The sequence below is a fragment of the Rhincodon typus genome, chromosome 29 (assembly GCF_021869965.1).
Source record: "Rhincodon typus isolate 14 chromosome 29, sRhiTyp1.1, whole genome shotgun sequence".
Classification (NCBI taxonomy): domain Eukaryota; kingdom Metazoa; phylum Chordata; class Chondrichthyes; order Orectolobiformes; family Rhincodontidae; genus Rhincodon; species Rhincodon typus.
In genome coordinates, this window is record NC_063360.1 from 29,366,448 (window position 1) to 29,379,288 (window position 12,841).

At 38.7% G+C, this 12,841-nt stretch overlaps 1 protein-coding gene across 1 annotated transcript; it reads left to right on the plus strand.

The window, feature by feature from the left end:
* Positions 1-430: 430 nt before the first annotated feature.
* On the plus strand, positions 431-12,015 carry LOC109936001 (receptor expression-enhancing protein 6-like). Its single transcript, XM_048614256.1, has 3 exons — positions 431-659; positions 1,381-1,537; positions 11,795-12,015. The coding sequence occupies exons 1-3, from the start codon at positions 492-494 to the stop codon at positions 11,842-11,844; spliced, it is 375 nt and encodes a 124-aa protein (XP_048470213.1). The 5' UTR covers positions 431-491; the 3' UTR covers positions 11,845-12,015.
* Positions 12,016-12,841: the final 826 nt, after the last annotated feature.

A 12,841-nucleotide genomic window follows, 5' to 3' on the forward strand; every position in this document is an offset into this window, starting at 1 on the left:
ATCTAACAATTGTTCATTAAGTGCCATTTGAGAAAGAATGATCCAAGTTTCTGCACCCTTTGTACATAGGACTGTTTCTTAATTACACTGCCCTAGACTAAGATTCTTCAACCAGTAGAAATAGGTTTGCTTCAATCTACTCCATTTGTTTCCCTTTGTGATTCGATTAACTTTTCACGATATGAAGTCGGTGTATTTTAATCAAGGCAATACAATTAGACTTCCACCCCTAACACATGGAGATGGGGAGGAACACAACCAGATTTTTGCACTGCTGGTTGATATCGAGAAGTAACTATTGAAGCCAAATGATTGATACAATTCATCAAGCTCATTTTAAAATTTCACATTTCCATGTATAGTCCTGGTGGTTGATGGCATCTGCAGAGCCATAGCCAAGGATGTGACCAGAGAAGAAAAGGGGAGATTTTTAAGGTAAACTATTAGTCTGAACGCTAAACACTGTCCTAATACAATCAAGTAGGAGAGACATGACTATCCTTAATCTTTGGCTTTCTAGAATTCTAGCTATCGAAAGTGAGAATAAAGAGGATAAATTGAAGTGGCTTACGTATTGGGTGATATACGGAGTATTTTCGATATTTGAATGTGCAGCTGGCATCGTCCTCTATACGTTACCAGCCTATCATAAAGTGAAGGTATGAAACTGATTTTATCTTTGCCTGCCCATGATCATCAGTTAATTCCAGTTTATTAAGATCAGCCTGTAAAAAGTACTAAACATTCCAATTTCTCTTTATGTATATTGGAAAATATGAACTGAATAAATGTGTGTTTCTTCCCCTTATTTTGCCATTATACATTGAAATAAAAGCCAAAAAAACTGACTTAAAGTGTACTTCTGAAGTAGGTATACAGACACCAAGAACTTTTATTTCTCACATGCCCGGTAATTGGTACATGCTGTGTTTAAAATCACTGCTTCAAGAAGCCACAAAACATTGGGAGCTTTCTGTCACTGAGGCAGCAAAACCAAGGCTAACAATGTCGAAGATCTGTGGAAAAGTCCTCTTATTTCTCCAGATGGTGATTATGAACTGATATTCTGACCACATCACGTCACTTTAATGTGTGTAGAAGTAAGGGAAACCATTTTTGCTCATTTTGGCCTCTCCAACCAAAATCCCAGGTAACAGTGGGGCAGAAGGAAGCTATGTTACTTAATTACTTCTATTGTTGGTATACCACATTATTATAATTATACAGGAAAGGCATCATGCTGGGGGGAGAAAAAAATCTTAGGTTCAATCTGGCTGAGTTAGACTGGAACCCAAGAACAAGAAGCCACTGTTTAATCAATTGCATTAAACTATCCCTAAAAAGCCTTCTCCACTGGTAACATTTTTCTTTATTCTTCAGAGTATCTTTCTGATGTGGTGCATGGCACCAGTCGATTGGAATGGTTCTCGTATACTTTACATGAATTTCATCCGTCCCTTCTTTTACAAGCATAAAACCATGATGGATGAACTTGATGAGAAAATCACAGAGGTTATAGATAATGTGAAGATGGAAGGTAAAGCCAATATCAAACTAAATATGAGAGGATGAACAAAAGGTGTAACAGAACAGTCAGAAAGGTTTAGATTTGCATGTAACCCTGAACCAGTGACACACTGAAACAATTGAAAATTTTGATATGCAGAAGGAGCAAAAGCTAAAGGTTCCAATCATCCATTAAGTCCATATAAGCAAGTGTATACTAGATATAATCAAACGTGCTTATTAACTAGTATAGGCAGCGTTTGAACTCTGTTCTCACGAAGCGACTGAGTAAGAAATACAGGGTCTCGTTAATAATGTTACCAACTTGAAAATGTCAACATTTCATTTACAAGCAGTTGCAAGTAACAGAGGGGCAGAAAGAAGCTATGTTATATAATTGCCTCAACATTGTTGCTGTATCACTTTATTTTGTTGCCAAAACTTAATTTTTATAATCGAGCAGGGAAGGCATCGTACAATTAGCCACTTGATCCGCTTGATATCCAGGTCAGATCAGTAGTTTCTATAAAGCTATTGCTTGTGTCCATTTAACACCCATCCTCTGAAGTGTCAATAGGTTACAGAAGTCCCTAAGCATGCTTGGTGGACACTACACACACTCTCTCTCCAAAGACAAGTGGGCGTGCACAAGGACACAGAAAAGAGTTAGGTAGCCGGACTGACTCCTGTGGACAACATCCATCCTGGACTGTTGAGCCCAGGAAAAGAACTTAAAGGAGCTCTTCCAAATTACCAGACCGCCCTTACTGTCTCTCCACACACCCCCACCCCCACCTCAATGTATGACAACCAGGAGATCGAAGATCAGGAGCCAAAGGATAATAAGAAACCGAAAAAGTTAAGGAGTAGCTCCCTCAAATAATTGCATAGAGACTCAAACCACCCACATACCATGTAAACTGGGACCATAACTCATCTAGATTGCAAAGATGAATGTAGCCTAGGACTCTAAGAAATAACTTGCAAATGTGTTGTACATTATTGCTCTGTGCAACATTCTCTATTCAAGTCTCCTATAGTACGAAGATGGCCAAACCTCCTTTTAAATGTGTTTATTTCACTTCCAACACTAAAATGTGTGTAACTAACAATTCAGAAATCTAAAATGAAATAATAATTTACATTTAAAAAACTGAAAATTGAATTGTGTACTTGGCATTGAACTTTTATTGATTTACGATTGGAATGTTAGCTTTTGAGTACCTCAGCAGATGTAATAACAATCACAATCAAAACTGATTGCAACTGCAAAGTCATGTGACTGTATGACTTACAATGTCATACCATCCGACTGTATAAGATCAACTGGAATACTTCAATTAAGCTTTTTTTCTTTAGATAAAGATCTTTGTTAAAGACTTAACAAATTACATTCTCTCCAAAAAAGAGAAGTGATTGAGACTTCAGTCAGGAGCTGCTGGCTGCTTCATTGTCTAGGCCTTTGCTTGTGAAATTAATGACCTTTAATTTGACACAAGGGGCCTACCAAACTCACAGAATCATACAGCATGGAAACAGACTCTTCTGTCCAACCATATTCCCAAACTAGACTAGTCACACGTGCCTGCACTTGGCCCATCTCCCTCCAAACATTTCTTATTCATGAATTTATCCAAATATCTTTTAAATGTTGCGACTGTATCCACATCCGCCACTTCTTCTGGAATTTCATTTCACACAGGATCCACACTGTGAAAGATTGCCTCTTCTATCTTTTAAAAATCTTTCTCCTCTCACCTTAAAAATGTGCCCTTAGTCTTGAAATCTCCCACCTTAAGGAAAAGACACCTGCTAATCACCTTATCTATACCCCTCATGATTTTATAGACCTCTATAATGTCACCCTCAACCTTCTACTCTCATTGAGTGTTGTGTTCCTTTGCTCCTGTTTCACTTTTTTTTTTCTTTTTCTGTTTTCCACTTTTATACACACCTTTTTGTTTTTATGTTTCTTTTATATCTTTCCCTTCATTCTCTCCATCTCTTTCTCTTCTGCTCTGCTCAGCATCAGCTTTCCAAAGTGCTGAGGTTTCCATTCCCTTGTCCCAGTCAACTCTGGGCATGAGAATGGTGCAAAACCGCTATGTCTAGAGTCATTGAACTGCAAGGTGGTTTAGACAAATTAAGATCCACAGCTTGAGTTGGCTTATTAAGAAACTTGAAATTATTCCACACATAAGTAGAAGAGAAGACACAATTGCAGACAGTCCAACCCAAAAATTTTTCAATGGTCTGCCTGGTTTACACTAGAGAAAAAAATAGTTGAATATGTAGAGGAACAACATTAGCTGCTATAAATAGCCAGTTATGTCAATTCTCTAGAGGCCTTCAACCAAAGTAACACTGAGAAGCTGATTGGAACATGAAAGAACCATAACTGCCTTCAGGGCCAACATCTATACAACTGTGACACAAAGAGTAGCTTATTATGCTCCTAAATAGGTAAGGTTTAAGTTTCCATACCACCTGGGGTGTTCCTCAACTTGCTGAAACAAATGCCTTGTGATTTTTAGTCATATTACCATGTCCACAAGTATTCTCTAAGGTCTTAAGGTCACTCTCAGTGCAATGGAGTTTGTCTGTTCAGTCTGTGTCTGTCTGTCTGTCATGTAACACCAACAGTCAGTAAGCACAGAGTGTATGTGATGTACATGCACAAACTATGTGTAAGTCTGAAATACCATAATGCTGTAACTGGCTAGTGTTGCTAACAACTTTCAGGACATCTGTATCAACAAGAACCCAGTTTTTGTGGTCCATGTTATGTTAGCTAACATATAGGGCTGCCCTCAGACAATAAATCATACTGGCAGATGTTTGACTCAGAAAATTGTGTCAGGCATCGCTTCCAACAACATAGTACTCCCTTGGTACTGTAATAAAGGCTGGAATAGGAGTTGAGCTCATAATCCTCTGAACCAGAGGTAAGAGTCTAGAATTAAATAATCCAGAAATATCAACTTATGTAGAAATTTTAGATAAACCAAAGATTTAGTGAATCCATACATTATGTAGTTTGATGCTAAATCACTCACATTATGAGTATTGATTGCCAAACGTTTATGCTGCTTCAACAACTAAGACTCGTGCATCAGAACCATGCAGATCCTGAGACACAGCAAACTCCATGGGAATTGCCTGAGGAAATTGAAGATTCCAATGGGCAATTCCCTCTGAGAGAACCCCTTAACGACAGAATTCAGGTTCCACTTCCATTAAATTACTGGTTACCCTGCTCGAAGAAAAGGTAGACAATTAAAAACCTGGGTGACTAGTAGGTTGACCTCGTCCAATTTACCACACACATACACATATCCCAATTACACTTTTCCAACCCTTTTTACTGTCCAGGACTCCTGACCATTTGCCCTAAACCCAACAAGATTCCACCGTGCCGCAGAGACTAACACCCACATTCCACTCAGAGAGAGAGAGAGAGAGAGAAATGGAGGCTTAAAGATTTAAGGCCTCATCTGCTAAGTTAACTGGGCAGTAAAATTGACCTCAGCTCAGATGGATCTGGGTTAGGAACCTAAGCTATGGCTCCCATTCCTGTTACCATCTGTGAAATATATTGAAGGACAGGGATTAGATGCCAATGTTTCACACGTTTGGTGATAGATTCCTGACAAATCACATTGGAGATTGGGAAATTGGCTAATCATAAAATGTCATTGACACCTGTAGAACCGAACCTCTGCAGATGTCAACACCTTCAGGAAAGGAAGGAAGGGAGAAGGTTCAAAGATGAAGAATGAATGAATGCTTCTCCTAGGTGGCTGTAGGGAACGGTAATATAGCTGTAATTCAAAGGGCTGAACTAATAATATGTAGGCATGGATTTAAATACCACCAGCATCTGGCGAATGTGAATTGACAAAATATCTTAATAGTGCTGATTTAAGTACTTGACTGTTGTAGAATATAGTATATCTAGTTCATTAATGCCCTTTTGTAACCTGCTGGTCTGGTCAATATGTGACATCAGCAACATGCATGACTTTAAATAGTCTTCAGAAATGGCCTAGCAAGCCATTCAGTCATGAACAAGAAATGCTACCTTCACCAGCAATACTCTCATTCCCTTGAGTGAATAAAGAAAAGTTAAGGGATGATGAGGACAGTAGCAAGTCTCAATTGCTGATCCAAGGCAGGTACATGATGCAAGTTTCCTACAAGTATGTCCCAGCTAATTCTATTCTTTCTTCCAGTTTTCCCAACACCAGAACCAGAAATAGCCACAACCTCAAGGCATAAAAGTAAGTTTCAACTCAAATGAAGGGCATTAATTAGAACACAAAGTTCAGTCATAGAGTCATACAGCATGGAAACAGACCCTTAAGTACAAATAATCCACACCAACTATGTTCGCAAACTCAACCAGTCCCGTTTGCCTATATTTGGCCCATATCCCTCTTTTCTATTTATGTACTTATCCAAATGTCTTTTAGATGTTTTAACTGTACCTACATCTCCACTTCCTCTAGCACTTCATTCCACACACAAACCACACTGTGTGTAAAAAGGTTGCCCTCATGTCCTTTATAAACCTTTCTCCTCTCATCATAAAAATATATGCCCACTAATTTTGAATTCTCCCACCGTGGGAAAAAGATCCTTCCTATTCACATTATCTATGTCCCTCATGATTTTATACACCTCAATAAGGTCAACCCTCAACCTCCGATGCTCCAGTGAAAACCATCCCAGCCTATCCTTATAATTCAAACCCTCCTTTCCTGGCAACATCCTGGTAAATCTTTTCTGAACCCTCTCCAATTTAATGATATCCTTCCTATAACAGGGTGACCAGAACTGCACACAGTCCTCTAGAAGAGGCCTCACCAAAATCCTGTACAGTCTCAACTTCTATATTCAAAGGTCTGAGCAATGAAGGCAAAAGTGGTAAACATCTTCTTAACGACCCTGTCTACTGTGATGCAAATTCCAAAGATTATGCATCTGAACCTCTAGGTTTCTCTGTTCTACAACACTATCCAGGGCCCTACCATTAATTGTATAAGTCCTGCCCTTGTTTGTTTTACCAAAATGCAAAACCTCGCATCCAAATTAAACTTTATCTGCCACTCCTTACCCCATTGATCCAATTGATCAAGATTTCTTTGTAATATTAGATAACCTTCTTCACTGTCCAATAACACCAATGTTGGTGTCATCTGCAAACTTACTAACCATGCCTCCTATATTCTCCTCCAAATCATTTATTTAAGTGACGAACAAAAGTGGTCCCTGCATAGACCCCTGTGGAGCATTGCTCGTCACAGGCGTCCTGTCTGAAAAACAACCCTCTACCACCATCCTCTGTCTCTTACCATCAAGCCAATTTTGTATCCAATTGGCAAGCTCACCCTGAATCCCATGTGATCTAACTGTACTAGTTAGTCTAACATGTGGAACCTTGTCAAAGGCTTTACTAAACAACGTCTACCGCTCTGTCCTCTGGTTACTTCCTCAGAAAAACTTAGTCAAATTTGAGAGACACAATTTCCCTCATGAAACCATGTTGACTACTCCTAATCAGTCCTTGCCTCTCTTAATGCATGTAAATCCATCTTTCAGAATCACCTTCAACGACTTACCCACCACCGATGTCAGGCTCACAGGTCTATAATTCCCAGGCTTTGCCTTACAGCCTTTCTTAAATAAAGGCATTAAATGAACATTAGCCACACTCAGTCCTCTGGCACGTCACCTGTGATTATAGAAGATACGAATATTTCTGCTACGAGCTCCGCAATTTCTTCTCTAACTTCCCACAATATCCCGGGATACACTTGATCAGCTCCTGGCAATTTATTCACCATTATATTTTCTAGGACCTCCAGCACTTCCTCTTCTGTAACGTTAACTGTTTTCAAAACATCAATATTTATTTCTCCGAGTTCTCTAGCCTCCATTTCTTAATCCGCAGTAGAAATACACAAAATAATCATTTAGTATTTCTGCCATCACCTGAGGTTCAACACATAAATGACCTCATTGATCTTTAAGGGGCCCTATTCTCTCTCTCTCTCGATGCTCTTTTGCTCTTAATGAACTTATATATTCTCTTTAGATTATCCTTAACTTTATTGATTTGATTTATTACTGTCACATCTACCAAGGTACAGTGAAAAGTGTTGTTGTATATGCTTTACATAAGCACATAAGACAAGGCTATCTCATATCCCCTCTTTGCCCTCCTGATTTCCCTCTTAAGAATGCCCCTACACTCTATACTTTTCAAGAGATTCGTTTGATCCCAGTTGTCTAGATCTAATATATGATTCTTTCTTATTCTTGACTAGAACCTCAGTATCTTTATTCATTTATTTATGCATAGCCTTAACCCTATGTCATTCCTATCAATGTGTACAACAACTTCTGGCTTTTCACTTTCCCTTTTGAGAATATGCTTCAACCGTTTCGAGATATCCTTCATCCTGGCCCCAGAAAGGCAACATACTATTCTAGATTCACGCTCACAGCCACAGAATCTCCTGTCTGTGCCCCAAAAGGAGAATCCCCTATAACAGTTATTCTTTTAAATCTTGTCAAACCCCACTTATCTTAAGATTCATTCTTAGTGCCCAAGATCTGTCTGCCACTTCTATTTTCATCTGAAACTATCCCTTCAAAAGTACCCAAAAAGGAATATCTGTTTGAGAGAAGAATAGCCGCAGGAGACTTCTGAACTACCTTCTTACCTTTCCTGACAGTCACCCATCTATCTGACTGATCCTGCTTTGTAACCACCTCCCTAAATCTAAGAACCATCACACTCTATGTCTCTTGAATGCCCTCAGTGACATTAAGCCTAAAAAGAAGTTCTTAAAAGCACCACATATATATTAAAAAAACTACTCTTCCTTACCCACAGAGTTTAATCTGAAGCATGCAGAAGATAAAAGGAATTAAACATTTAAAATCTTTATTTAAAAAATCAAGCACTTGGCTGTAAGTCTCATCAACTGAAAAAAAAGCCTCCTCTTCAAGTCCTCTATTAGTCAGCTTTCAAATCTCCAGGTAAACAGAAAACAAAAGCTCTCTCCAGAGCCATCGAACAAACATGTGGGCAGGACTCTCCCATAAGCTCTATGTGTAAAACAATCTCTTCTTCTTTGCATGTTTTTTTCATGTATATATTTTTTGGACTATATATGATTCAAACATAAAAATGTCCTTCTCCAGATCGACACTGGACAAACGTGTGGAGGCCTCTCCCACAAACTCTGTGTGAGAAAAATCTCTCCTTCGCATTTTTTTGTTTGGCTTTTATTTTTGACTATACATGTTCAAAAAATGATTTAAAATAAAACTGTTCTGCTTCTGCTATATAATAACTGTAAGAAATCCACAAGAAAAGCCTGTACCTCAGGAACCAAGATCCACACTACTCTCGTTCCACCATTTTGTTTTGGAGTACAGTTAGTCACATGTCGACTCCAGCACTGAGAGTTTTTATTGAAGCAGGGGACAGTGTGTTAAATATGAGCTTATACACATGATAGCAGTTACAAGTATACGTGTCTTCCTTGTAATGATCAGTAAGGGAACATGCCTACAGCATTTTTCAATGAATTCTCAAGGCCTCGGTGTCATGGATAATGGGCAGACCTATTGCCCACCCTAGAATTTTGCTTAGCTGGTACATATTCAGTCTTTGAATAATACCCTCATATTTAACAAGTTATAAATGATTTAAAACTTAGTGACTTTAATATGCAATATTTTTGAAGCAATCTATCTGATCCTGTGATCTCATTAAAACTGAAGCATCCTGTTCTTTATGTCATAATTATAACGGTCTCACTAATGTTGCAATAGTATTATCTCTTCCATCTCCTTGCATCAGAATATAGCTAGCTTTTAATGATAGAAAATCATCTCCTTTAGCTCTTTCATATATACTTTGCAATTTATGTTTTCCGAAATTGCTTTTGTCAAATCACGTATTCAGTTTCTTAATTTTAATTTTTTAAATATTGCCATTGTCAGTTTTGCCAATACTTACAATTAATAAATCCTTCATGAATTTGGCAACATTGTCCTAAAGTGTAGAATGAATTAGGAAAGAATTGAGATGGAATGTCTCTCTCTCTCAATTCCAATGAATTGTCCAGACTAATCTAACAATACAAAACTAAAAAAGTTCAATTGCAGATACTACATAAATTTTTTTCCTTTATTCATTAATGGAATGAGGGCATCACTGACCAGGCAGCATTTATTGCCCATCCCTAATTGCCCAGAGGGCATTTCAGAGTCAACCACATTGCTGTGGGTCTGGAGTCACACGTAGGCTAGACCAGGTAAGGATGGCAGTTTCCTTCCCTAAAGGACATTACTGAACCAGATGGGTTTTTCCCAACAATCAATTCATGGTCATCATTAGGTTTTAATTTCAGAAATTTTATTAAATTCAGATTCCACTATCTGCCTTGGTAAGATTTGAACCCAGGTCTCTAGAATGTTATCTGGGTCCCTAGATTAACAGTCCAGCGATAATACCACAAGGCCATCGCCACCCCCAAATAAATAAAAGGGCTTTTCTAAAAAATTAACTCTGAAAACAAGTGACTTTTTGGAAAGGATATTCTATTGCTCTTCCTTAGCTGTACTTGTGAGTGTTAGATGAATCTTTATCCTGAACTAGTGGAGTCCGTGCAGTGAATATGTTCCCAGTCTACTGAAATGGAACAATTGGTTCTCTAATTTTAATTCACCCCCCCACTTTCCATGAGGAAATGTTAGGCCTCCATTTGCCAACCTGCTAAAAGTATCACACCTGAAATCGAGAGCATGATCTGTGGGAATACTATAGTATTTCATCACTTGGTGTGGAAGCACATTGCAGGACTCTGGAGAATGATCCTGAAGCAAACATTGTCCAGTTTCCATCCCTCAACAGAAGTCCGTATTAGACTACATTATATCTAATATCACCTCTGACGCAGTCACCGTTTCCCAACTTAATAAAGCACTCCACTTATTCCTGTATCAACCATGAATATTACTCTCTATTGAAATTTCTGGATTCAGATTAATAAAATTCCTTAAAATAAAACAAAGACCAGTGGATGTTGGAAGTCTGAAACAAAAGCAGAAATTGCTGGAGAAACTCAGCAGGTCTGGAAGCAGCAGTGGAGAGGAAGCAGAGTTAACCTTTCAAGTTCAGTGGCCCCTCAGTTCTGAAGAATTGTCACTGGATTCGAAATGTTAATTTCGCTTTCTCTCCACAGATGCTGCCAAACCTGCTGAGTTTCTCCAGCAATTTATGTTTTTAATTAAAATTCTTTGTAGTCTCCACTTTCCTTTTTTAATGAATTTTATTTCATTTTCTCTAACATGGATGGCATGTTGGCTCAGTAGTTAGCACTGCTGCCCCATAGCACAAGGGTCCCGGGTTTGAATTCACTGTTGGGCAACTGGCTGAATGGAGTTTGCATGTTCTCCCTGTATCTGTGTTGGTTTCATCTGAGTGCTCTGGTTTCCTTCCAAGTCCAAAGATGTATAGGTTAAGTGGATTGCCATGATAAATTGACCATAGTGTGCAGGCTCAGTGGATTAGCCACAGGAAATGCAGGTTACAGGGATAGGCTAGGGACTTGGGTCTAGGTGGGATGCTCTTCAGAGGGTTGGTATGGACTCAATGGCCAAAATGACCTGCTTCTACTCTGTAAGGATTCTACAATTTCATCCTATGAACACTGAAACTCTGCTGCAATGAATAAATCTGCTACCTTTTAACAGAAATATTTTATTATTTGTAACAAATCCTACAAATACCTAAACTAATTGTTTATGATTTAATTGACTGCCCAAGCATCAAAGCCATTTTGTTGAAGCTTTTCGCTGTTTACTCAATCAGGACAATTTGCACAAAGTACCAATGTAAAGGGAAACCAACATTTATACTGAATGTGAGGAGGGTGCTGATTGGCTGGCAAGTAGATTGGTAGGGGCATTGCCCTGGAGAATCTGGCAGTATTGTACTCAGAGTCCATTTGCCAACTAGTCAACATTCCCCTTTCATATGGTATAAATGTTTTCCCTTTACGTTGGTATTTCTTGCGAGTTGTCCGAATGAGCGCAAGACAAAAAGCTTCAACAAAATGTGTCTTTCTTCAGCAATGCTCAGGCTCTGTAATAGCAAATGACTATTGACTGGATAACAATAAAGCCACTTGCCCTAGTTAAGACTGAAATGCCTTATTCAGACATGCTTTTGAAGGGCCCCTTTAATTGTTGACCTTTTGTATTTCAGTAATCAAAAAAAACATAAGTTCAATCTTCAAAAGATCAAAGAACAAGTGAGAATCCCACAGTGAATGGGTCAATTCTAAGACCACACATGCCCCAAACTCTCTACAATAAGATACATAGAGGCTGCATGGAAGAAGCTCATTGGTGAAGCTTGTGAACATCCTTAAACAGATCTTCGTAGAAGCAATGTATTTTCAGAACAGTTTGTATTGACAGAAATTTTATATGCAATTTGATTATTCCAGATCTAAAATAATTGATACTTGTACTATAATTGCTATTGTTAAACATAAAAGTGTGTTTAATGTACTGATATGGAAGTAAAGATCAGAAATTGAAAACACAAACCTTTTCCATTTGCTTGACTGCTTTGTGCATTGTTTCCTGTGGCACTGAGCATTGGACAACAGGAGGAAATAACGCGCCAGAAATTAAGCCTGTTGAATGGTATCAATTGCAAAATGGGCTGAATCATCTCTTTCTGAGCAGAACCATTCTATGATTCAATCCAGTTAGTTGATACAACCGGTACCACAATATGACACACACTGTAAACCTCAGTGTCTATATTTCCATTGAGGCCATGCTGGGAGTGTACTTCTGTGTTTGTTGGATGAGGGTAGGATTTTGCTCAGCTATGAGTCCCACAAAAGTCAAATCATATGCTAAGGCTTGCTGTCCCTGCTAACACTTCATGGTTACTTGTTTGAAGTGCTATACATTAGCCAGTGCTCTTCAAACTGTTCACACTCAGAAAGTACAGGAAAATTTAAAAGGGAGAAAACACGATGCGTATGTTTCAGAATTGCAATTTTGTATATCTACCAGTAGAGGCCATCAGAGTATTTACATAGACAACAAGGTGCAGGGCTGGATGAACACAGCAGGCCAAGCAGCATCATAGGAGCAGAAAGGCTGACGTTTCGGGCCTAGACCCTTCATCAGAAAAGGGGGAGGGGAAGGGGGTTCTGAAATAAATAGGGAGAGAGTGGGAGGCGGATAGAAGAGGGATAGAGGAGAGGATAGGTGGAGATGAAACAAACAGGTC

Bases quoted from the DNA above. Each gene is read 5' to 3' on its own strand.
- LOC109936001 (XM_048614256.1), top strand. From the start codon at position 492: ATGACTATCCTTAATCTTTGGCTTTCTAGAATTCTAGCTATCGAAAGT. The intron at 660-1,380 runs GTATGAAACTGA...TTTATTCTTCAG, and splicing joins CAGCCTATCATAAAGTGAAG to AGTATCTTTCTGATGTGGTG. The intron at 1,538-11,794 runs GTAAAGCCAATA...TTTGTATTTCAG, and splicing joins AGATAATGTGAAGATGGAAG to TAATCAAAAAAAACATAAGT.